The 27,646-nt window shown below is 38.0% G+C and overlaps 1 protein-coding gene across 5 annotated transcripts in view; it reads left to right on the top strand.

The window, feature by feature from the left end:
* Nucleotides 1–2,719: 2,719 nt before the first annotated feature.
* The window catches only part of dclk1a (doublecortin-like kinase 1a), a 91,117-nt gene continuing 66,190 nt past the window's right edge, over nucleotides 2,720–27,646 (top strand). For 3 of the 5 annotated variants that reach the window (XM_038278790.1, XM_038278791.1, XM_038278792.1), the window contains exons 1-3: nucleotides 2,732–2,978; nucleotides 3,423–3,815; nucleotides 5,864–6,213. In XM_038278790.1, coding sequence (XP_038134718.1) covers nucleotides 3,458–3,815; nucleotides 5,864–6,213 — 708 coding nt within the window. In that variant the 5' untranslated portion in view covers nucleotides 2,732–2,978; nucleotides 3,423–3,457. Of the gene's footprint in view, nucleotides 2,979–3,422; nucleotides 3,816–5,863; nucleotides 6,214–27,646 lie in introns of all 5 variants that reach the window. The other 2 variants (XM_038278795.1, XM_038278793.1) reach the window with 2 other exon arrangements.

Raw genomic sequence — 27,646 nt, forward strand, 5'->3', positions numbered from 1 at the left:
ATGAAAGTCTGATCAGAAAAATCAATAAATCACTTCAAAAACCTGGCTGGCAGCTCTAAGTAGGCTTAAATACTTTAAGATCATGACAGAAACATATTCTATTGGAGTCTGAAAATAAGGAAAGAAAAGAAGAAAAATAAAGTCACTGATCAGGTGGTGGTAAAGGGAAATTCTAAAGCTGATTTTAGCAGCCAACAGCCAGACACATGATTCACAAATGGAGAAAAAACGGAGAGCAGTAGTGGTTAACCTTTATAGAGTGTCATCCGGGAGGTCACAAATAAACTTTCCAGCAAAACAGAGACAGCCAAAGGACATTTGAAGGGCAAAACCACTGCTGATCAAAAAGAACAAAATATTTATAGTACATTTACCCAAAATATATCTTATATTATCCCGAAGACAAGTAAAAAAAAAAAAAAAAGCACTATTATTGAGGCTCAAAACTCTAGAGGATTTTCTCCAAACACAAAATCCCGGTACATTTCAAACCAAACAAGAACCTTAGACAGCGGCTAGTGCATCCTAAGGATAAAACCCTCAAACCTAAAATGAGCGGAGTTTTGTATGTAATTCAATGCAGTGAGGAATGTTTTGATCTTTATATTGGAGAAACTAAACAACCTCTCTACAGACACAATGCTCAACATAGGCGAGCTAGCTCCGCCAGACAAGACTTTTTTTTTTATTACTGAGGCTCAGACTGAAGCATGGAGCAACATGATGAAGATTTATTATGTTATTATTATTATTATTATTATTATTATTTATTATTATATCACAAGCTTACAGAACTAAGAGGAAAAACATAACACAGAAAATGGACAAAGAAACTAAGCAATACAGCCTAAAACAAACAAAACCAGGAAATTGAAATAAATTAGATGTAATGGGCTGCGTGGAAATCAGGTGAGCGCAATCATCATACTGTAGCACAGTAGAGAAGAAACTAGGCAGAGAAAAGTGATGAAAAAGAACATTTTAGGGTGACACAAATCATTCATAGCAGTTGTTATGATGGGTCATCAATCCTTTCCCATAGCTTAGGTTAGCTTTGACAGCTTTTTTTCATTTTGTAAAGCTCTGTTAAAAACAGCATAATGTATGTCTTCAGGTTGTTTTTATCTAATATTATGAAGAATGGACTTGACATTTTACCAAACCAAAGTGATTCCAAATAGTTCTAATGATGCATTCATTTTATAACCAGTATATATATTTCTATGGGATATTAAATGATAGGACTTCCCCTAAGTGTCTTTGAGGCTTTTGAGGGTGCGTAACCGACCAGGGGTGGAGCTAGATGGGGCGCCAGAGATGGCCATGGCCACCCTTAGCCAATCATTGGCCACCCCTGTGGCTACCATTATATTCGCCGTCTAAGACAGACGGAGGCAGCAGTAATACTATCAAGAGGAATGTTTAAACTTACTCTTATATTAATAGTTACTTGACATCTAAAACACTGTGGTTAATTATGCACACCAAAATACTAACATTAAAATTGATATATACAAAATGCATGCTCTTTTAAGACCCTAGTTTTGTGTTATATGGGGTAAAAAGAAAAGTATATCTCTGCAACCCATCAAGGAGTTTTCAGTGAAATCATAGATAAATAACCACTTTAATAATAAATTAAAAAAACATTTAATGTAGATATTAGTACATGTAATATTAATGTCATGCAGAACAATTTTTGATAATAGTAGGTAAGTAATGACAATTGAAAAGATGTTTGCCCCAGACATTTTGTCCACTATAGCTTTTATTTAGACAGCATGGATGTTTAAATATATGCATCTATTTGTAATCAAAAGGCTGTAGGAAAGTATAGTTTGTCTTTATTTACGGTAGAAGATATGGATGTTGTGCTCGATCCTGTTGGAACATTGTAGATGGACCCTGAGGTTCTGGTGCCTATCCGCTTTCGGCCCCCCTCAGTTTACATTGGTTTTTGACTGGCCACCCCTATTAACCCTTTATAGGGCAAGTTACCATTTTTGATCGCTTGCATACCCCTACAAATGGAGTGCCATTTCTTTTACTCTCAGAGTGTTTTTCATGAATTTCTTATAGAAGCACTTTTGTTATTTTTCTTAATATATACGGTCAAGTTGGCGTTTCTTGTTATTACATTGACATTCATTTATGCCATCAAAATGCACATCTTTTTTGAACGTTACAAAGGCAATAAGGTCTTGTCCTGGATTCGAATAACACACTACTAAAATGATCTGTAAATTTGTGAAAATGTCTTAAAGTAAGTGTATTTACCCTTAATTTGAGTAGGTAAATAAGAACATCTCCGAGTTGAAGGAGCGTTTTTATCCTTAAAATCAGATTATTTGATATTATGCACTTGAAATAGGAGACTACATTTCCCCCCCTTATCTTAAATGTAAATTTTCTTATTCCATTTGCAAAGTATCTCACTTACCTGCTCAGTTCAAGAAAAAATGCACTTATTAGCCTAATGAACTTATTTTAAGAAAACCTGACTTACTTACATTTCAGTTTTTTTGCAGCGTACTCTTTGCTTGAAATTTAGATGTTTAAAGTCTTTCACTGAATGCCCTATAAAAGGTTATAATTTCCTGGCTACGCTTCTGCAACCGACAGCATCCCCTGCACGAGAGTGAAGCGTGGGCTCGCATCGAAATGAGGGGGTGGTCGAATGGGAATCACGACTAGTGACGTGGAAATGTGGGAGCTGGGAAGAGAGAAAGAGAGAGAGAGAGAAAGAGGGGGTTGCTGAAAGAAGGAGGGTAAGCAGCTGCTACCCAGTCCATTTTCAATCCAGTCACATTCACGCGTTTTTGTGTCTGGTGACAGACTACATCAACTGGAAAACAAAGGGACACCATCCAAGCTGCGAGCAGCCCAACAAACTCATCATTTTCTTCGCATCTGTCTGGAAGAAGTGCATCAAGTCAGGCTGGAGGTCACCGTGACAGAAGCTTTGATCGCTCGCGTGGGTAAGTCTGTCTGCGCAAAAAGTGCTTGATTATTTAACCTATAAGTGAAAATGATCATATCGTATGGATGTGTTGTAAACATGAAGCCATGTGGAGATCTGAATGAATGCGTAATGGGATTTAGATGAATGAATCATGGCTGATGTTTGCGCAGCTTATGACTATTTATTAATATTAATAAGTTGATCAATTGGTGATTGTCGCTCTTCAGCCACCCCAGACGCACTGAGATGGACGTCATGAAGCACCCTGTCCACTCTCGGCTTAACAGCACTTAATCTGTCATTAGGGGGTTATTTTGAGACAGCGCACCGACATTGGCTGGCTGAACCTTCAGCTCACCTGATTTTATTTTACTAACTTTGTTTGTCTGGTTTATCTCATCGCTTCAACTACAAATAAAGTTTTCCATCGCAGCCCTTCTTCTCTCTTTGTTTCCCAAAGACAGTACAGCCGTACTCGTCAGTCTCAGCAGCGAAATGGAGATGGAGCATTTCGATGAGAGGGACAAAGGTCAGAGGCTCGGTCGCTCCAGCGCCAAAATGAACGGAGTGCCGAGCCCCACGCACAGCGCCCATTGCAGCCTGTATCGGACCCGGACCCTGAAGACTCTGAGCGCAGAGAAAAGAGCCATGAAGGTCCGCTTCTACCGCAACGGAGACCGCTACTTTAATGGGATAGTGTATGCGATCTCCTCGGACAGGTTCCGGACCTTTGACGCACTGCTGGCCGAACTGACACGCTCTTTGTCTGACAATGTCAACTTGCCCCAGGGGGTCCGAACCATCTACACTCGGGATGGAAGGAAGATCACCAGCATTGATCAGCTGGTTGAAGGTAAGTTTATTTTATCGCAATCATGAGCGGTTCTAGAAAGGGGGCCTGTGCCCCTGTAGAAGTGGCCCTGGGCCCTTTTAATGGCCCTGTCCTGAAAACATACACTACAAAAATTTAATAAAATATATTTTTTTTTTTCATAAGACAAGTGCTGTTTTTCCCCTTAATTTGAGTAGGTAAGTTTGAGAATTTATAGATATAATTTACATAAAAAAAAAACATTATTTTATCTTTATTTTTCTTATCTTTATTTCTTATCTGATTATTTGACAGCAAAAATTCTAATTATTTTAACAAATAGACATAATTACCTTCTCAAATTAAGTGGGAAATACACTTATTTTAAGTAATGTTTACTTTATTAGATATGCTATTGTAGTGTAATACTAAATCCATTTGTTAACATGATATATGCTGCCATTATTTTGGAATTGCAGTTGGCTTTAAGCTTTAATAGTACCAAGATAGCATGACATTTCTTTATTTGTTTTATCCAGAGTCTGAAACCTTGGCTTTCTGGCTCACTTAATATACTAAATTATGGGCAATAGCCCTGTTTGTTTGTTTTTCTGTGTGTTTTTTTTATTCGTTTGTCCTGTTCCTTCATGAAAAAAAACCTTGGCCCAAACCTTGACCCCCATTGTAAACCCTTATCTAGAAACATCACTGATCACACCTTAAAAGAAAACCAGAGGTTAATATAGGCCATCCTGTGCTTTTGGGGTACAGCTTTGTTCATTTAGAGAAACATAGCATTTAGCCCTAGCAACAAAAAAGGATATACTTGTGCAACAGCCCCAACAGCACAACCCTGCTTAATTTTTTGGCTGTTGTGTGTTTTTGTGATGATCTATTCAGTCAGTGGATTAATAAGCATGATTAGATTTTGGAGAATATGGGCCCCTGGGGTACATTCAGTTTTGGTGCACTAAAATTGTTCCTAATGAAAATGGCATTTGATAGTTATAACATCAACTTTAATATTTTTAGATTGTGTCCAAGTATAAATAGAGAAACACAAAATTTCTTTCCAGAAATGGTTTCCCATGTTTATAAAACAGTTGCCCAAATATTGCGGTATAACTATCCATGGGTTGATGTAGGTATTGTTGGAATAGCAGAAAACTGGGGAATGTTTGTTTTTCAAATCAGTCTTTATCAATATTTTCTAATAAATTGTGATTATTTGTTTTTCCAATGCATGCTTGCAATCAGTTATGGTACATTATTCAAGATGTCCTGATTTATATTGTCAAATATGAATTGTTGATCCCTTTTTCTGACTTATTTTGCACAGAAATTTCAGTAAAGTATTTCTGTTAAGATCTAGTTAGATAGAGGAACCAAAATATTTCTTGCACATTGTTGAATCCAAAGCAATGGAGAGAACTTAAATGTTGCACAATTCATTATAAACTTGACTACAAAAAAAAAAAAAAAAAATACAAAAAACACATCCAACAACTTTTTGAGCTAACAAATGTGCATCCCCTGCTATCTTGGTGACCCAAATTAATCTCTATGTTCACTTATACCTTAGTTTGGCTTTGCAACTATTTGGAAGCAAGTTTGATTAAAATGATTGCTTCAAATAATAATCTCAAATGTGTCTGATCCTCTTTCTTAAGGAGTAAACTCTCCCTGTCCTTTAAACCTCCGTGTTATGTGATCTTGCTTAGCTCCCTTTGCCAATAAACTTGAGCCGAGGCTAAAGTAACACAGGCCAATTTCTTGAGATGTCCCTGACATGAGCTTCGGTGAGATTCTCACAGCATAACAATGCAGAGTGGAAATAAGATTTTTTTCATAGTATCAGCAATATCACTCAAAATGAATATATAAATCATAATCTGGGTGTTTTTTATTGATCCTTTTGATTATTTTAATGCATAGACTAAGATCCTGAATGGTTGAATTTCCATGTTTTAAACATTAAATTGAACGGTTGCCTGGTATCATAAAAAGTGAGTTAGAAGAGCAATGAATTGTTAAATTTAAACTCGTTTTTCATCTTTGATGGTTTTTCCAATTGCTTGTCTTTTTAACAGGTGAAAGCTATGTCTGCAGCTCAATTGAAGCTTACAAAAAGCTGGATTACACAAAAAATGTAAACCCCAACTGGTCAGTGAATGTCAAAGCCTCACCCTCTTCATCCCGTGGGCCTCTGTCCCTGGGCTCTGCCAAAGCCGGTGCACCAGAGGGTCGAGAAGGCAAGGACTTCATCCGGCCAAAGCTGGTGACAGTGGTTCGGAGCGGAGTTAAGCCCCGCAAAGCTGTGAGGATCTTGCTGAATAAGAAAACGGCTCACTCCTACGAGCAGGTTCTAACTGATATCACTGATGCCATCAAGCTCGACTCAGGAGTGGTGAAGAAGATCTACACTTTGGAGGGCAAACTGGTAAGAAAATGAAGGCATTATTCTGGATTTTCTTATTTCCATTTAAAGACCTTCAGCATAAAATATATCTGACTTACTAATGTCTCTTTTAAAGTGTAAAAGCAGTGAGACTAGTTGATTTTTTTAGTGGGTCACCAAAGTCCACTTTTATTTTTATCAAGTCCTGCAAGGAATGCATTTTTTTTCTCATCAGTGTTGGTGGGTTTGGTCCAGTTTAGGGCTGAAGAAGTTAATCGGATTGATGGTGATAATCGACTATTAAAATAATTGTAAACCAATTTAGTAATCGATTAATCGTTAACTGCAGTATAGAGACTCTAAAACATGCCTTTAGCTATCAGAGCAACCCACTTATTTCAGTAAATATAACAGCATTGTAAAAAGCAAGGATGTTGCATTTAACAAAACAATATATTTTTGTCTGTCAATATGCTCTGCCCCAAATTCCTCAAGTTAAAAAGTTGTAGTTTCACTGGGTGTAAATCTGTAAAAAATCTTCTTTAAGGAACGTTTTGCCTCAGATTATTAATCGATTAATTAAAAAGATAATAGATAGATTAATTGATTACCAAAATAATAGTTATGTGCTGCCCTAGTCTGATTTATAACCAAGAATTAATAGAGAAGCATTTGTAGATGAGTAGCATAAAGTTGATGAATAGTGTGCTGGGATGGAGGGGAGCAACGCTCTCTTTATGTGTAGAAAGATTTAAAAAAAAATCTGCTTAGAGACGATGGTTAGGAGTTCAGAGAAATTGAATATCAAATAACTTCATGATGGAATATTTATATTTAAGTGGGATAAGGAACGTTTTGGGACTGTAGACATTGCATTTTGTTATTGTCGGCTGGCTGATGGGCTTATGATGCCTTTTGTGTAGAGCTTTAGCTGTATATAAATATTTTTTGTAAAAACGTTTATCAAAAAATCATATATTTATATTTACACACTTGGGCATAATTATTGGTATTGCTTGTTTAGTAAAAAATATAATGTCACAAAAATAGTCACAAAAATAACTTAAATCTGACTAAATTCACATTTATAAAAAAAATCCTATTAAAAAGAACAAATAAAGTCAGACATTGCTTTTTAATCATGCTTCAATAGAAAAGTTTAAATCAAGGCCTGTCCACTACTTAGCATCACATGTGTCTACAATCTGGTAATCAGTCAGGTGGCCTAAATATAGGGCTAAAGGTAGTCACTGTGCTCTTTGATGACATGGTGTGTACCACACTCAACATGAAGCAAAGAAAGCAAAGAAAAAAGTTGACTCAGGAGATTAGAAGGAAAATTATCAACAAACATTTTGAAAGTAAAGACCATCTCCAAGTAGCTTGATGCTCCTGTGAGCTGTACATATTATTTAGACATTTAAGATCCATGGGACTGTAGCCAACCTCCCTGGTCCTTTCCAAATGCATTTGCACAAATTCATTTGGGAATGGACTAAGCATGCATCCCATGGAGTTTCAGTGTTAATGGTAAGAGCAGAGGATGTGGTTGAACACATCCATACTTCTTGTTGTTTTTTTAAGGAAATGATATGAAAGATGAATCAGCAGATCAGCAAGATTTTAATGACATTGTTAAACTTTCACTGGAGCCGAAAATTAAAATAAGCTGCACTTTTTAGGCTGCTTTTTCTTTCTCGATAAGGGGCAATGCTGTCGCATGTGCAAAAAGATTAAAAAAAAACATCCTCTGACTTTTGCTTAGAGAGACTTAGACTTAGACAACTTTTATTGTCATTTTGTATATACATAGTGTATACAAAATGACACATAGTATATACAAAATGAAATTTAATTTTGTACAGCTTTCAGACATGTCAGCAGCATAAATGAGCAGTAGCTTAGCAGTGAAAAGAACATTTAAGTGCAGCAGTGATCAAATGTAAACAATGTGGGGAAAAAAGCATGGTGCAAAATGCAACTATATGGAAGTTCAAAGCATTTCAAAACATATATATGGTGCAAATATGCAGTATTTTGGTTTTGTTATCAGTGTGATGCAGAGTCTGACTTGATTTAGAGTTTTTTTTCAGCAAGAGGATAGTTGAGAGTTCAGTTAAACGTTTACTGTAATACGTTTGCTTTCATTTTATTTTCCCATCCTTCGATTTTATGCATATTTGAGTCCCATTTACCAGTGTAAAGTAAAAGATTGATGCAGAGGTCAAGAGGAGGTAAGGTTAAATGAAATCCATGAATGGAGTCTCACCCACGCTGCAGTGTGTGGCTAGAGTATTATCTCTAAACACAAAAATAAATCTGTTTAAAGAAAGACCATCCACTCAATCAATCCATACATATTTCCCCTACTGCATAGCTAAAATAAAAGCTAGCTTCTACACTGCAGTTTGTTCAAACACATTTTGATGTTTGCTTGTATTTGGGAGTGAAGGAATAGATTTCTTCCGATCTGTTGGCATGGTAGCCCTGTTAGCATTCATGCTGCCTGTCTCATCCATATCGGGTTTTATTTTTCTCTGATCTTCTCTCTGATCCCTTTTTCTCTTTCTTGCACTGTATTTGAGTGATGCTGCATCTCTGAATGTAGTGACACTGGGCTGCTCTTCTCCTGACAGCCACATTATTATAATTTTTAAACAGGTTGCATTGGAGATCAAGCACATCCTAATACTTTGTGTTGCTTGGCAGTTAATCATGCTCTAAATAACCAATTAGGGGGTCTGCCCTTTAAAAAAATGTCTTTGCTCTAGGATCTTTTTATGCTCAGTCTTATGCTCATTCTAGTCATCTGTTCAGCCTATTTTCTGATCTATCTTTTCATCTATATCTGTTTCACTGTTAACCCAGCAGGATCCTGACTCCAATTAGATTCCAGTGCCAGCTGAAGAAATCCCAGGATCAGGTTTTCCAACAGAAACCTTCTGTTGGGGATTAAATTCACCACTTTTACATAATACCCACTAACGAGCAGTTTTCTTAGACATTGCTCAATAAATACTGCTTTTGCTCAGTTTGTCCCTCTGTAATTGGAAATGAGGCTGTTGGGGCAGGCTATTTTTAGACACTGTATTGATCCAGCATGTAGGCATGGTAACACTGTTGAATTGATGGGGCTGGGCTGAGTGGAGAACCAACTCCTTATTTTTGTCTTCCACTCTATGTTTGGCTTCAGCTTATGTTCAATGCTGTTTAGAAAAACCGATTAGGAGAAACAAAAACAAAAAAAACATGGGTTATGAACTGGTGAAGTGCTCTTTCAGAAAAGAGTGTTGCTTGTTTTCCTGTAGATTTGTCAAATTTATATGACAGGATAACTTCAATTCAATTAAAAAATACTTTATTAATCCCAAAGGGAAATTAAATGTTGTTGTAATTCATGGGCAGTTTTTCAATGACGTGTCGTTGGTGTCGATATCTGCAGGTGGAAAGGATCTTCTGTAGCAGTCTGCCTTGCATATCTGTTAATGTTGCTTTGAAAGTTAAATGAAGTCATCTTCTTTTGTTGTGCAACTACTAGCATGTAAATGACAATATTTTTCTCTGTGTGGTCTTCTTCAATGAGCTGAACCACGTCAGTCAGTGAGCCTGTAGGAAAAGTAGGTTTCTGGGTCTGGCTGCCAGTAATGTTGAGTCCCAGCAGAGCTACAAAGGAGCTTGAGCCTCTTACTTTCATTAACCCTGTAATGAGGCCAGAAACAGAGGGTGTCAGGTTTGCATGCACTCTTCTTTATTACAGGAATGATCAGATGTTGTTTCAGTAGTGGTTGATTCTTTGGATATATCTATATTTGATTAAAGTTGTGCTTGATGTTCTTTATTATTATTCAATATAAAGCCATTCTGACATTGTATATGTTATGCTTTGCTGTCTGGATGATTGCAAAGAGAGTGGTAAGGCTTCACATTTAAGAAAATGGCACCAAAGTCATTTATGGAATGATCCTATTCCCTAGTATCCCTATATCCCTAGTATTAAAACTGCTACATTTACTGTATGTTTAATGAAGTAAATTTTTTTGAAGTGGAATTTTTGTTTTGCTCCAGCATTTTGTTTGAAATTATATATGGTACCTTACAAAAGTATTCACAGCCCTTGAACCTTTACGATAGTTTCACCCTGGAACCACAGCCCCACTTATATTAATGCACCTAAATACAATTCAGTGCAACCAAATGCTTCCAAATTTCGCCTGATTAAAAAAATAGATTGCAGTAGTGAGTGAACATGATCATGGAGACCAAGGAACAATCCTTAGAGTTCAACAATAACGTTGTGGAAATGTTTTATAGAAAGTTTAGGTGATAAAACTTTTCCCAAGCTTTGAACATCTCTCAGAAGAAGATTCAATCAATCCAAAAGTCATGAGACCATCTCAGAACTTACAAAAACCTATTAATAGAGCATCATCCACTTAAACCGATATGCCAGCCCAGGCGAGTCTTATTCATTAGTAGGGTCATGGTAACTCTCAAGGAGCTGCAGAGACTCATAGATCTGGTGGGAACTTTTCTTGCACACTAGAAATTCTGCCTTTAAGAAAGATAGACAACAGGAATATAGAATATATATTTATATATAGAATGCCATTAAAGACTAGACAGCTTCAAAAGCCACAAAAAGGAGACACAGCAAACATGTGGAAGAGCCTGTTTTCAGCCGAGGCTCAAACAGATAATTTTGGCTGAGATGCAATATTCTGCAAACATAACACTTCACACATGGTATTGTCATGTTTTGGAGATGCTTTCCAGGGAAGTCTTTTTCACTTTCTTTTGTTTATGCAAAACCTTTTATTTTCCTGCCCCCTTTTTTATTTTGTAGCTATTATGAGAATTCTATCTAGTTGCTAAGGAACTGCTTTACATACCGTTGATTTATCACATTAGTACACATGTCAGATATAGCCTGCACAGACTAATGATGACGATAGACAACCTATAATTGGCTTAGGAACTGGATGTGGCCGGCGTATTACTACTTCTTAGGTCTGTTTACACACACAGGCTCTTTGGCTGCTCCTGCTTCAAACTTTGTCAAATAACTATGAGATTCACCTTTCACCGCTTATTTAAGTTAATATGGTAAACATTTGAGTTCTTATGACTGAAAGTATTCACTCCACTTACCAGGAAACAGTCGTGGTGTAAAGAAAGATTTTTTTAATGATGCAAATAATATATTACAGCTGTAACAGAATTTTTTTTTTCCTAATAGCATCTTAAATTCATAGTGTCTAAATATCTTTTTGCAATTTCAGCATAATTACTGCTCTAAGTAGGTTGTTCTTTCGGCTTACGGCAGGTGTTGGAGTCTGTGTGCTCCAGTTATCGATTAATTGATTACTAAATTAGTTAATAATTATTTTAATGATTAAGTAATCATGATTAATCCAATTAATTGTTTTAATCCTATTCAAGTTTGTATGTATTTGTTTGAGTGATAATTGGATGTTTGCCAATATCACAATTCATACAGAAGTCTTGCCTCATCTGTTATTATCAAGTCTGCAGTTATAAGATGCCGTATCATAGGCTTATCTAACACTGTCATTAATATTTATATATATAAATAAAAGTATCACCGGCATTAAACAAATAAATTATTAACAGCATTCTTCTTAATTATAAAAAAAGATAGATCCCCTCTTCACATTCTGACATGGTAAAGCTGGTCTACCCTGATGATGACTATGTGAGTGGAAATATTGATTTTCCTCTGACTGAAATGTTAATCGTTTAATCAATATATTGATATGGATCAATGTATTTATTGTTACAACCTTAGGGAATGATCTTGTTTTTTTTCTTCCTTTCCATTTCCCCTCCCCTGCACCTTAAATGACCCAGTTTTATTGCAGGTGATATGTGGGAAAAGAATGAACAAGAGCCACTTGTTCACAATCTGCAGTGCAGCTCTCACTTCTTAAACTGCATTGCTGGCTCAGTTCTCTATCTTGCTGGCAAGACCATGCAGCCTTTTTTTCCCCCTTCACCTTCTTTTTTTGCACTTATTTTTTTTTCATATTATATTAACACAGAGTTTTACTTTGTCATGTGCATCAGCTGTCAATACATCTTCTTGATTTATCCTGGTCTGCCCAGCAATGTCCAGTATTCAATTTTAGGCTGTGTCTTTATTTAATTAAAACACACTGGACAAAAGTATATATAAAAGTATATATAAAAGTATATATAAATATATATATATATATATATATATATATATATATATATATATATATATATATATATATATATATATATATATATATATATATAGTGTCTTTATTTGTGTCTTTATTTAATTAAAACACACTGGACAAAAGTATATATAAAAGTATATATATATATATATATATATATATATATATATATATATATATATATATATAGAGAGAGAGAGAGAGAGAGAGAGAGAGAGAGAGAGAATAGATTTGTGAACTCCGCCCACATTCTTTTTGTGGGCGGAGTCCAGAAAAAAAGAATGTGGGTGGAGTCTTTTCTATATCTATGTGCTTTGTGAGTGGTGGTAGCATTCTAACTGAGACTCCCAGCGGTAAGCTGACTATTATTGCTCCTCAAAGCTCTTTTGGATTTACACTCCAACAAATCACAAAATGCCTCCCCGGGAAAAGTATTGTGAACTAAAACAGTTGCGTGAGTTGAATAGGAGAAACGTTCAATACCTCTGTGGACTGAACGAGCAACTGGAAAGGGACTTACCTGAAATTGACTTTACATGTGATGCTAACAGCTGGATTCAAAATGAGATAAAGTTGAGTAAACAGTTGGAAAAAAGGGTCCAGGGGCTTCAACAAGAACTCAAAGCCCAGGAGGCTTTCCGGATGAAACAACATCAGGAAGATGAAAAAGTAGAAGCTTCACGTCGGAGAAATGCTGAACTTAAGCATCAGGCAAAAACAGCAGAAGAACAGTTAGTCGATATAACTGTAATGAAGCTTCAGTTCAAAATTGCAAAAGCGCAGGAGGAAAAGTTAAAGAAAAACAACAAGATATTGATGGAAATGATTGAGAGCTTGACAAAAGAACTGTCATTTCAAACTAAACTGGATAAGAGTTACAGAGAGACTCAAGAATTGCTTGATGAGTTGGAGAAAGTTGAAATAAGTTTTTTACAAAAGATTCAGGAAAAAAAAAAAAACTTGGAACCTGGGATGTCTACATGGTTCGCCTATTTGGGAAAAAGGAAGCAACACAAGATTGAAAAACAAATAACTTCCATCATGAAGAAAATGAAGGATATGAAAAAATATCTTGATCATATTGAGCCCTATTTTAGAAAAGACCCGACGCTCATGAACAACTTTCTGTCTACGGCAAGTGAGACATACGAGCAAACCGACTCACAAGACAGTGAGTCAGAAATGGAAGAGGTTTCAGAGCTGTCCCAACCTGAATGGGAATCCTCCACTGATCCAGAGTTGAGGACGTCCAAATCTGAATGTCAAACCTTTTCTGACCCAGAATTGAGGACGATCTCTGAATCAGATTCAGAGGAACAATCTGTGGAGACGGTGGCAGGAAAGCTCAGTTCCAGTGAAGTGTTAAGATATTACAGCATAATATTTAAAAACACATGATTGGGGGATGGGGAATTTTGTACGTATAAGCCCACTTTGTTGGGATGTGTGTGAGTAAATCACACTAGTTTATTCTTTAAAAAAGCTTGTGCATAGTTATTAACACGGCTGCATCACTGCACTGCAGGGTCCAAAGCTCACCTGCTGTATTTCTCTGTGATGTTGGCGTGCTGTGACTGTGCATCTGTGGGTTCTCTCCAGGGGCTCTGGCTCGCCCACAGGGTTTTAAAACCTCCTCGATTGGTTCACTTTGTTTCTAGAAATGTCATGATCACTAGTCTTTTCTTCTGGTAACTTGCTGCCTGCTTATGCAGCTAGAAATATCTCGGTCTGTTAAGTTGGATGAACAGTAGTTTGTCAAACATCCTTTCACAGGGGTTTAGGGTAGGGATGCACGATATTGGGATTTTGGCCGATATCCGATATGCCGATATTTTAAAACTCATGTAACCGATATCGATACCGATGTTAAAGCTGGACAAAAGTATATATAAAAGTATATATATATATATATATATATATATATATATATATATACAGTGTTGTGCCTGAACGCGTTCATTGAACGAAAGTTCATGAACTCATTCATATTTTGGGCGAACGTGAACTGAACGTACTGCATTATTGCCTGATGAACGTCATTGTGAACTCGTTCATTCTGGCGTCTGTGAACGGCACGCTCTCTCAGTTCAACTCCGTTCAATAGGTTGCCAGATTTCTATAAAGCCCTCCAGGCGAAACCCCAGCTAAATCACACCGTAAACAAGCCTTAATATGTAGCGGGAAAAACACCCAATCTGGCAACAGCAGCTACCAGCGTCGTAGCCTACAGCCGCGTGCGTCATCAAAACAAAATTCAGCGTGGAAGCCACAGCAGCATGGAGGTGACTTAAAACAGATTTATGACCAGGTGGTCGGTGAGGATGATGGCAACAAGTTTGCCCACCGGCTTTCAGTAAAACAATCCGCACTTCAGTAACCTTAAATTCCTACCTCAGCCTGGTCCCTCAGTTTGTGTTAGTAAAATCTTCTTGAGCGGAGGTCTTCAACAGGGGATCCGCGACCCCTAGGGGGTCTACGGAGGTACTGCATGACGGTCTGCATGGTTAGTTGATATTTTTATATTCCCCCCCTGCATTTTTTCCCCCCACTAATTGAAATGTCTTTAAATACTGATTAACATGAAATCAACACACTGTAGTAAACAGATAAATGGAGGCAGAAGATGTCTTTCAGTCATCAATGCTCACATTCAGCGACACACAGGAGCTCTTTCAAGCTGGGCACTGTTTCCTTCACAACAACCAGGAATCAGAATCAGAAAAACTTTAATAATCCCAGGGAGAAATTTATTTCTTTACATTACAGGTGCTGGTCATAAAATTAGAATATCATGAAAAAGTAGATTGATTTCAGTAATTCCATTTAAAAAGTGAAACTTGTATATTATATTCATACATTACATACAAACTCATATATTTCAGATGTTTATTTTGTTTAATTTTGATGATTACAAATGACAACAAATGAAAATCTCAAATTCATCATATCAGAAAATTAGAATATTGTGAAAAGGTTCAAAATTGATGGCCCCTGGTGCCACACTCTAATCAGCTAATTAACTCAAACCACCTGCAAAAGCCTTTAAATGGTCTTTCAGTCTAGTTCTATAGGCTACACAATCATGGGGAAGACTGCTGACTTGACAGTTGTCCAAAAGACGACCATCGACACCTTGCACAAGGAGGGCAAGACACAAAAGGTCATCGCTAAAGAGGCTGGCTGTTCACAGAGCTCAGTGTCCAAGCACATTAATAGAGAGGCGAAGGGAAGGAAAAGATGTGGTCGAAAAAAGTGTACAAGCAAGAGAGATAACCGCACCCTGGAGAGGATTGTGAAACAAAACCCATTCAAAAATGTGGGGGAGATTCACAAAGAGTGGACTGCAGCTGGAGTGAGTGCTTCAAGAACCACCACACACAGACGTATGAAAGACATGGGTTTCTGCTGTCGCATTCCTTGTGTCAAGCCACTCTTGAACCACAGACAGCGTCAGAAGCGTCTTGCCTGGGCTAAAGAGAAACAGGACTGGACTGCTGGTGAGTGGTCCAAAGTCATGTTCTCTGATGAAAGTAAATTTTGCATTTCCTTTGGAAATCAAGGTCCCAGAGTCTGGAGGAAAAGAAGAGAGGCACTTCATCCACGTTGCTTGAAGTCCAGTGTAAAGTTTCCACAGTCAGTGATGGTTTGGGGTGCCATGTCATCTGCTGGTGTTGGTCCATTGTGTTTTCTGAGGTCCAGGGTCAACGCAGCCACATACCAGGAAGTTTTAGAGCACTTCATGCTTCCTGCAGCTGACCAACTTTTTGGAGATGCAGATTTCATTTTCCAACAGGACTTGGCACCTGCACACAGTGCCAAAGCTACCAGTACCTGGTTGAAGGACCATGGTATCCCTGTTCTTAATTGGCCAGCAAACTCTCCTGACCTTAACCCCATAGAAAATCTATGGGGTATTGTGAAGAAGAAGATGCAATACACCAGACCCAACAATTCAGAAGAGCTAAAAGCCACTATTAGAGCAACCTGGGCTATCATAACACCTGAGCAGTGCCACAGACTGATCGACTCCATGCCACGCCGCATTGCTGCAGTAATACAGGCCAAAGGAGGCCCAACTAAATACTGAGTGCTGTACATGCTCATACTTTTCATGTTCATACTTTTCAGTTGGCCAACATTTCTATAAATCCTTTGTTTTTATTGGTCTTCAGTAATATTCTAATTTTCTGATATGATGAATTTGAGATTTTCATTTGTTGTCATTTGTAATCATCAAAATTAAACAAAATAAACATCTGAAATATATGAGTTTGTATGTAATGTATGAATATAATATACAAGTTTCACTTTTTAAATGGAATTACTGAAATCAATCTACTTTTTCATGATATTCTAATTTTATGACCAGCACCTGTACTCCATCTGTAATAGAGTGACTATAGGACACAATTTCATACAATATATATAGTTAGGGGGTCCCCGCTGCATCTCGCCATCAGTTTGGGGGTCCTTGGTCTGGAAAACATAGAAGACCCCTGTTCTTGAGGGTTTTACTATCCATGTAACTTGTTTGTTAAACCTGCCTGGTATAATTTTCCAGGATTCCTTTTTAGTATGTATTGAAATGGAATTTCAAATGGAAAAAATTATTAAAATAAAAAAAAACATTTGCACCTTAAAGACTACTTTCCTATTTTTCTTTTAATAATTACTCATAAAAAAGACCATTCAAGCAGCACATTTTTCCTGATGTTTCTGAGAATATACTGTAGGGGTGAAAGCTGCAGCTGCTACTAGTGTGAAGTGAATGGACAGCAACAAAGCATTAAAGCAACAATAGGGAAATGCTGTCCCCTCAATGCTAATGTAAACCCTGGTTGGATAAGGATTCAAAACTGGATATGAAGATGAAATCTGACGCACAGTTTCAGAGTTACAACTGATAAAATAATTGCTGTCTGTGGTTCTACAGTAGGCTATGGTGTAATTGAGCAATATATGAAAAAAAAAAAAAAAAGAACTATGAACTAGTTCATTTTTTGGAATTGTGAACTATGAACTGAACTAGTTCATTTTTTGGTTTTGAATTATGAACTATGAACTGAACTAGTTCATTTTAAAATGTGTGAACTGAACTTTGAACTAGTTCACGTAGAAAGAGAACTTTCCCAACACTGTATATATATATATATATATATATATATATATATATATATAATAGAGAGAGAGAGAGAGAGAGAGAGAGAGAGAATAGATTTGTGAACTCCGCCCACATTCTTTTTGTGGGCGGAGTCCAGAAAAAAAGAATGTGGGTGGAGTCTTTTCTATATCTATGTGCTTTGTGAGTGGTGGTAGCATTCTAACTGAGACTCCCAGCGGTAAGCTGACTATTATTGCTCCTCAAAGCTCTTTTGGATTTACACTCCAACAAATCACAAAATGCCTCCCCGGGAAAAGTATTGTGAACTAAAACAGTTGCGTGAGTTGAATAGGAGAAACGTTCAATACCTCTGTGGACTGAACGAGCAACTGGAAAGGGACTTACCTGAAATTGACTTTACATGTGATGCTAACAGCTGGATTCAAAATGAGATAAAGTTGAGTAAACAGTTGGAAAAAAGGGTCCAGGGGCTTCAACAAGAACTCAAAGCCCAGGAGGCTTTCCGGATGAAACAACATCAGGAAGATGAAAAAGTAGAAGCTTCACGTTGGAGAAATGCTGAACTTAAGCATCAGGCAAAAACAGCAGAAGAACAGTTAGTCGATATAACTGTAATGAAGCTTCAGTTCAAAATTGCAAAAGCGCAGGAGGAAAAGTTAAAGAAAAACAACAAGATATTGATGGAAATGATTGAGAGCTTGACAAAAGAACTGTCATTTCAAACTAAACTGGATAAGAGTTACAGAGAGACTCAAGAATTGCTTGATGAGTTGGAGAAAGTTGAAATAAGTTTTTTACAAAAGATTCAGGAAAAAAAAAAAAACTTGGAACCTGGGATGTCTACATGGTTCGCCTATTTGGGAAAAAGGAAGCAACACAAGATTGAAAAACAAATAACTTCCATCATGAAGAAAATGAAGGATATGAAAAAATATCTTGATCATATTGAGCCCTATTTTAGAAAAGACCCGACGCTCATGAACAACTTTCTGTCTACGGCAAGTGAGACATACGAGCAAACCGACTCACAAGACAGTGAGTCAGAAATGGAAGAGGTTTCAGAGCTGTCCCAACCTGAATGGGAATCCTCCACTGATCCAGAGTTGAGGACGTCCAAATCTGAATTTGAATCCTCCACTGATCCAGAGTTGAGGACGTCCAAATCTGAATGTCAAACCTTTTCTGACCCAGAATTGAGGACGATCTCTGAATCAGATTCAGAGGAACAATCTGTGGAGACGGTGGCAGGAAAGCTCAGTTCCAGTGAAGTGTTAAGATATTACAGCATAATATTTAAAAACACATGATTGGGGGATGGGGAATTTTGTACGTATAAGCCCACTTTGTTGGGATGTGTGTGAGTAAATCACACTAGTTTATTCTTTAAAAAAGCTTGTGCATAGTTATTAACACGGCTGCATCACTGCACTGCAGGGTCCAAAGCTCACCTGCTGTATTTCTCTGTGATGTTGGCGTGCTGTGACTGTGCATCTGTGGGTTCTCTCCAGGGGCTCTGGCTCGCCCACAGGGTTTTAAAACCTCCTCGATTGGTTCACTTTGTTTCTAGAAATGTCATGATCACTAGTCTTTTCTTCTGGTAACTTGCTGCCTGCTTATGCAGCTAGAAATATCTCGGTCTGTTAAGTTGGATGAACAGTAGATTGTCAAACATCCTTTCACAGGGGTTTAGGGTAGGGATGCACGATATTGGGATTTTGGCCGATATCCGATATGCCGATATTTTAAAACTCATGTAACCGATATCGATACCGATGTTAAAGCTGGACAAAAGTATATATATATAAATATATATATAAAGAGAGAGAGAGAGAGAGAGAGAGAGAGGGAGAGAGAGGGAGAGAGAGAGAGAGAGAGAGATTTTTAAAAACGCGGTATCGATCTATATTACTTTCAAAATATGAAATTTCATCGTTCTGTTACAAACTCTCGTGATATTTTGCAAATTCTTGTGAGATTTTGTTAGTAAAATAGATCCATACCGCATCAATATATCAACATATAAAAATATGGCAACATTTCGTGAATTTTCGGGGGATTTCGTAGCATAACGATGTCATATAGCAATATTTAATTAGTAAAAGAGATTGATATGGTGTTTTTAAATGGCAATATATCAGCATATGAAGATATTGGGATATTTTAATGTATCAATATTTTTCCCTCGTCTTTAGAAGTTTTTAAGTCTGTAAAAAAGAAGTTTTTGAGGTAGAAGAAGTAGTATTATATATATATATATATATATATATATATATATATATATTTTTTAGACTTTAGAAACTCAGAGGCTGATCAAATATCGGGTTAGTATCGGTGGGGTTGCCGATGTCCGATTTTCAGTTTTAAGGCCGATACCGATAGGGGGCCGATTATATCGTGCATCCCTAGTTTAGGGTTTTCCAGCAGGAAAGATGTGATTGGTCTGGCTTGGGAGAAGAGTTAAACATGGGCATCATGTTACTGCTCCACATGAAGTGGACCAACTTTAGTGATCTGCCATTCTGGGATTTTTGGTTATGCCACTAGAGGGTTCCACACTGCGGTATTGAGTTCTCTTCCTGTTTTGACTGCTGAGCTGCGTTGTTGTTCAGGCTTCTCCGTCTTTTTCTTTCTGTGATATCTCCTTATACAAGTATCTCCAACTGTCAAGAAGCACTTTAAAGCCTAGCTTGAACATCCCGGTGTTAAAATAGGCCCACCAAGACACCCCACCTAGTTGTCCTCTAACATTGCCTGAGCAGCTATGCGATTGGGTAACCGTACGCAGAAAACGTAGTCGTAGATGTCTGCCCACTGGTCGCCACTAACCCATCCATATTTCTAACCGATTTTCCCCGCTCAGTGACGTACCCACTGGGTATTCACGCGGTAATGACATGCAGTTACGCCGATCGGAGGCAGTGATGGGCAGTAGCGCCGCTACATGTAGCGAAGCTATTAGTTTAACTACATGTTCCAGTAGCTTGACCGTAGCGTAGCCGCTTTATTTATCAAGTAACTTTCCAGTAGTGACGTTATTGTTTTTATCAAGTAGCGACATAGCGTCCACAAACACTACAAAATCCAGGGCAAAACTAAGTAACGAAACCAGGTTTTGTATTTTTGAAACAACAATCGGAGTTATTCGTTGGACATTTATGCATTAGCCTCTATTCTGCCTCTCCTGTCTGTATCTACGAAACATGCTCATGCGTACTGCAGTGTCACTCAAAGAACACACACATGTTGTGTCACAATATCCTTGTGGGGACCTTCCATTGACTTCCATTCATTTCCCACTAATTTATATGGCCTAACCATGACCCCTGCCCTAACCCTAACCATTACCGACACATATCTATCCCTAAACCTAACCTAAACTCAATTCACACCTTAGTCCTAAACCTAACCCCCACCCCACGAAGAGAAATTTTCCTTATGGGGACCAGTTGTTGGTCCCCACAAGTACCTATGAGTCCCCAAAATGTAGCATATTCCTAGGAAATTGTCCCCACCAGGTATTAAAGACATGGCCACACACACACACAGAGCCACACACACAGGATGGAGGAGGAGACAGGAGCAGAGCGAGAAGAGCAGCCAACTGTCGCTACCACACCGCGGCCTTATCTTCAGAGATATTGAAACTTGTTGAATCCTCAGATAAAAAGTACGTGTTCAGATGTCTGCTATGCAATCCAAAAACCAAACCGTTGTCAATGTCCAGGACATTGAACACCAACCTGAGAACTCACATTCAGGTGAATCACTGATTTCCCTCCTGCAGTACGCAAGTGAAAATATCTAGCGTCAGTTTAAATCCCAACTCACTGTAGCCAAATGCTGTATGTAAATTAGTAAACCCAAAGCTTCCCACCTACCAACAAGCAGCGTGTGATGGAAAGGGACTATCCAAGTGGCTAAGAAAAAGTGTTAAAAAAAAAGTTTATGCAGTTATTATAATTGTAAAATTCGATTAGCCTGAATAATGTTCAGTTATTCAAACATGAGTGATTTTAAAGGTTCTTGGCCATAGAGAGCTCATGTGGACAAGACTAGCCATTTGTTTTACATAGCCAAACACTCATTAAAACAGTCAACTGCAGTCAATTTTTTGAAATAAAAATGAGAAAAATATATCAGCTTTAACTTTATTAGTGCCTTTAATTTCCAGATAGTTCAATCTGATGAGTGCCACTAAGATAGTCTCATTAGAGAGCAGTAGCCAAACTTAGGGTGCGGAGTCGAAGCCAGGAATGGTGGGATAGCGATGTGAGCGGCTTTAGTGATACGGAGTTCCTTCCTAACTTTTAACATTTGTCGAGTATCAATGACGTGTAGGTCGGATGAATGCGACCTGGCCGTACGGACACAGGTTGCATTTGAAAAGATCAGATACGTATCAGATTCAGGACCACATATCCAAGTGGCCTGGGTCGCATTTGAAAAAATCCGATCTGTGTCGTTCAGACTGTCATAAAAAGATCAGATACAGGTCACATATGGGCAAAAAAATCGGAATTGGGTCACTTCAGGCTGCAGTGTGAACGTAGCCTTAGACTCATTTTGAATTGTTATTAGGTTGGTGCAACCTTAAGTAGCTTCTGATGTAGTTAAGCTACTTTTAACACATTAGTGTAACTTAGCTTGCTATAATTCTTTAGGTGGTAGCTTTGGTGTAGTGAAGCTTAATTTATTGTTGAGTAACTGATAGCTTAGCTCACTACACTGGACAAGTAGCTTGCCCAACACTGATATATATTTGGGATGGAACGGTTTATGAAAACCATCTGAGCCGTTCGATTCGACTGTCTCGGTTCGGTTCGTGTGTGTTGCGTTCGGTTCATGCGCTGCTCCTTTTTCTCATAGGCGAAGCGTTTACACTCCAGAGCAGAAGGTGGCGGTACTGCGACCAAAGCCAACCACCAGTAGTAAACAAGAAGAAGAAGAAGCGAAGCAGCGTAGCCGGGTGTAGCAGAAAAAAATCAGTTGTTGTGGAGAATTGTGTGGGTATGGCGATTGGGAAAGAACAGGAGTTGGAAGATGCGCCAGCAGCACTTTATAGGTCTGCTGTATGGGACCACTTTGCATTTAGAGTGACCTACGATGACGGCGGAAAGAAAGCTGTGGATGAAAGTGCAACAGTGTGCAAGCATTGTTCAACACTTTTTGTTTATGCTAACAGCAACATGTCATGCTAACCCCGAAATCCCTCATACTCCGTCAGCGCTCCGCCCCGCTGCACTCCAGACCGCCTGCTCAAAGCAAAGCCTGCAGCCTCCACTGTGGCTCCCGTCCGCTCCGCTCTGAGTTCCTTGGAGATGGTAGAGAGCATGCGCCAGATGATTCAATTCAAAGCAGCAAAACATGCGGAAATGATCCAGAGTTTCCGCGGATCATTAAAAATAATTACAATTCATGAATTGTTTTGGATTTTTTCATTAATTTCATTCATTTTTATGGGATTTCGGTGTAACAATCAACATAAAGCGAACCGAAAACCGTGACCACGAAACCATGAACCGAACCGAACCATGGATTTTTTTAACCGTTCCACCCCTAATATATATATTTTCTCTTGTTTTTAACTCTTTCAGGTTTGTAGGGTCTATAAAAAAGGACTCTGATAGTGTTCCTTAAAAAAACAGCATATTATTTGATTATCTCAGGATTTTCCCACCCTCGTGTCCAAACAATAAGCTGCTTTTAATCCTCCCTCTTTGATACATGTTGATGGTATTACTGTTCTGCTTTGTGTGAGTGGGAAAAGTCCATCTGCTACTTCAGATTTGCTGAGTCACAGCCACTCATCGCCGTTTATGTGTGTGAGGGGGTGTGAATGTGAGCAGTCTATCAACTCACACAGCGCTAAATTGGCAGTGCTGATAGATGCTTTGATTTTCTTTAAGAAAGAATCCAGAGAGAGAGTTTTGTTGTTTTTGTTTGCAAATAAGATATTTAAAGTCTGTTTGTCCAGAAAGGAAGGCTCCATGTTTTTACACTTCTCTCTGATTCCGTGTCTAAGATTTTGTGTCTCTCTGTCTGCCTGCAAAGTGTCATATAGCAGATTGGAGCTCTGTTTGTAGAGTCAGAGGACCTGTTGTTATCTGTCGATGTCAGCCGTATGCGGCGCTGGCAGACAGTGGCGAACTTAGTTACATCACAAGTTCAGACGCACACACACATACACACACTGTCTCAGTTTTTAACTGCAGGGCAGAAAACGTGTTCCAGTTTCATACAGGACAGGTCTGAAATCTTTGTGCTGTCAGATTGAGCTCAATAATGCTGTCTCTTCTTAAAATGGATGATTAACACAATAAACATAACCATATTAGGGTAAAACTGGTTTAGAACTACAGTTGACAAACTGCAAGCAGCTCTCTGTAAAGCAGCTACCTACTATAGCTTTTCAACCGGAACAGATAGCCTGGCTAACCAGATAAAATAATTTTATGCAACCCTTTTCTGTCTTTAAAGAAAAGAAAGAAAGATTTTCTGTGCAATGAGCACTTTAAAACTACTGATAACTATTTAGTATTTATTCTTAACTCTCTGTATATAAACAGTTATGGATGCATTTTATAGATAAAATAATTTAACTAGAAGTTGGCAATGGATTAAAAAAATAACAATGATCTTTCTTTTCACAGAAACCCCAATCCACTTTTCATCACAATTAACTGTCATCATCTTGGCCCTTGATGCCAGTTATCATGACTGGCATAATTACTCATTTAATTCACCTGTCTAATTCTGCCCAGTTTGTCTTTGCTCCTCTGATCCACCAGTTCCTGCCTCTATTTAAGCTGCCTGCTACCAGTCATAAGGGCCAGATTATTGATCTCGAGACAGTCAGGAGTGTGTGTGCAGCAGTACCTCAGTGTTTCTGATTTACTGTTCTGCCTCTCAACCATTGAGCCATCCTGTTACCGACTGATCAGTTTTAACTTGCGTGCTTTAAGTCATCAAGCCAGGTTATTTCAAGCCATTAGTGAGATCTATTCCAGCATTCCGATTCCTGGCTTCCTGCCTGTTTGCCTGAACTTATCCCTGTTTCTGAGTCTGCCTGATTCCTGTCTGTCCTGACTGCCTGCCTGTTCTGCCTGATCCTATACTGTCTGTCTTGCCTTGAATATTGGGTCCTCGAATCTAAGCCTTGACATTTACCTTAAAAAAAGTTCCATAAAAGTAAAAAAAACAATCCACTGGACTTTGCTTCCAAATTTGAAGACCTTTCGCTTCCCATCCAGGAAGCCTTTTCACCTACAAAAAAGTATAATTATCAAAGCACAATGCATTATTTAGGTAAAATGGCATTTTTAAACACACTCTTTTCAGTTTTGTGTGATGTATTTTTCCAATTAAAAGCAATGCATTTTCATTATAAGACATCACAGAGGTAAAATTCACTAGTACGATCTCTATAATATGAAAAGTTCATCTGAGGAACTAGTTTAACATTAGAAAAAATCGCTACTATTATCGTTAGAAGCTATAGTGGTGGTAACATGCTTCATCATTTAATCACAGTCTTTCCAACAAACAAAGGATGTCCCCTGTATTAAATTATTCCTACCAGAAATTGATTACAGTCTTTAGTGTGGTGTTTTGTATAGGCAGAGAGATTACTGCAGAGATTACCAGTATTTTGATATCTGAAGTTCAGAATATTGTATACCAAAATTAGGCTATTATTGTAAAGGTTTGCTGTCTGATCCTACAAAGTGAGACATAAACTATTGTGTCAGTGTTTATCAGGAATGTTGGCCTAGTGGTTTGAGCAGTGCCTTTTGTGCTCTGAGAAGGTTGCAAGTACACGGTTAAATCCCCACAGCCTGCACTCTGGGTTCCTGAGCATAACCCTTATCCCCACACTGCTCCCTGGACGCCACACAATGGCAGCCCACTGCTCCCCAAGGGGATGGGTCAAATGCGGAGAGTAAACTTGTGGGACAATACAGGGATTTAACTTATTTACATTAAGCTGCCCTGTCGAGTGTAATTAGACCTAAGGGAACTATGCTTGTTGCTTGACACATTTGCTGAGCTGGTAACCAGTTTAACAGACTAATCAGACTATTGGGAAGACTGGAAACGTCCAGTTAAATGCTAACTTATAAGCATTGGCAGCTAGTAACAACTGATAGTTGCTCTTGTAGCTTCAATCGGCTAATAGTGAGAACCTTTGAAAAGCCTTCCTGTAAAGTTCAAACTTCAACCACTTGCTTGTCATTGGTCTTAACATTCTTTTTTTTTACTTGCACAGCTCTATGCTAGTGCCTGCTGCAACCCAGTATTTGTACATTTCTTTTGTTTAAAAACAATAGGTCATTCTCAGGAGCTCAGTTAAGTCCATGATGTTACGATGAAATTAACCCGCAAGTCTAGTCAGCAAACATTAGTAAATATTTCTATCATCTTTAGTGGTAACACTTTCAACACTCTGTGGCAGATGCAGACACCTAGACGATTGATGGTGAAGGTTACACAGAGCATTGTGATATAATAGGAGAACAAGAGGGTTTATGCCAAATTACGCTGTCATTACAGAATTTAACAATAATATCTTAATTGTAAGACTTTCTATTGTGCTTGATTAACTATTCAGAATGTGTTTTCTTTATTGCAAACATTGATACTACATTGATAATGTAATCTTAGCATATTGTGTTTTTTATAGGCAGTAATCAGTGTCATAATTTGCTGTGTATGTTTTTCTCAAACTAACAGGGGATTTCACTAAAACTACCTTCTGCTGGAAATGTTTAGGGAGGAAACATTTGTTTTTGAGCAGAGACAGAGCTTTATGAATTGTGTTAGGTTATTTTGGGTGAAAAAGAAGGATTTGACTGACCAGACATTCAGAGGAATCTTTGAAACACAGCACAGATAACAGTTTGAAAAATAAACTGAAGTCTGAACAGAAGTCTTGTTTAGGCTACATGTCCTTGAAGAAGCAGTGGAGCTTCATTTTTCATTTCCTATTTAAGTTGCCAAAAGATGTGTTTTGACGCATGTAAGATGGGGCGAGGCTGTCACATTTCATTTGAAGATGCAGATTCACAGCTTCATCAGAAACTTTTAGGCTCTTTCTGCTGTAACAGAAGTGGTTACATAAGATGTTATGCAACAGAGCAGCCAGTCTGGCAGGCATCTGCTAGTTTTAGTTAAACATGGTTAACTGGCCTCGCTGTTTATGTTGCTCTTTTCTTTGTCTTTCTCACTCTTCAAGATTTCTCCTGCTTTCTGTCTCTTATCATTTCTCATTTTGTGGCAGGCTTCTGATGAAACCGGACTGTTAAGACGGGGCTCTTTTAAATAAACTGCAATGATCTGTGATCATCTGTGGGATGTGCCTTTGTTTTACTTTAAGATTTTGTTGCTCCCTTTATCTTTGGGAAGTACCCAATTTTACCCTACGAAAAAGTGCTTCACATATCTTTTAAAAGCAAAAAAGCAAAAACAAATATCAAAATTTGAAAACAGAAAAAGATGGATCCATCCATCCATCCATCCATCCATCCATCCATCCATCCATCCATCCATCCATCCATCCATCCATCCATCCATCCATCCATCCATCCATCCATCCATTGATTAATATAAAAATGAAAATATGAAAATGAAAAATATGTTTATTACTAATCATTGATTGTAAAAGTTAAAATATCATTCATAGTCATAGAAACAAATTGAAAACTGTAACCAGAATACATGTCTAACAAAAAAGTAGGTATAAGAAAATCCTTGTAAGGGTAAATAAGTACGAATTTCTTTTTGTTGAATGGCTGCCAAAGAAATACAACTAAAATATGAATATCAAATTGTTTTGGTCCCTAAATGCCTTGTCGTCTATCCAGCTGGTACTTCTCAGTCTGTTTTTCACTATTTGCCGATCAATTCTTTCTTTTTTTCCTGCTTTTCCAGTCTTTTCCAGCTATTGTTACAGAGCAGAATGCCATGCACTTATAGTTGCAATGATTTCAGCACCACGGAGAGCTCCCCTGATCTAAGCTCCTTTGGCAGAACACAGTGTCGGCTCATCCCTCCGAACTGTGATATTTTTGTGGGCTGGATTACGCTTCCCTCCCCCTCTCCTCTGTGTTAACACTAAGACTATTGTAATGGA

The sequence above is a fragment of the Cyprinodon tularosa genome, unplaced genomic scaffold (assembly GCF_016077235.1).
Source record: "Cyprinodon tularosa strain WSP-4 unplaced genomic scaffold, ASM1607723v1 ctg144, whole genome shotgun sequence".
NCBI classification, from domain to species: Eukaryota; Metazoa; Chordata; class Actinopteri; order Cyprinodontiformes; family Cyprinodontidae; genus Cyprinodon; species Cyprinodon tularosa.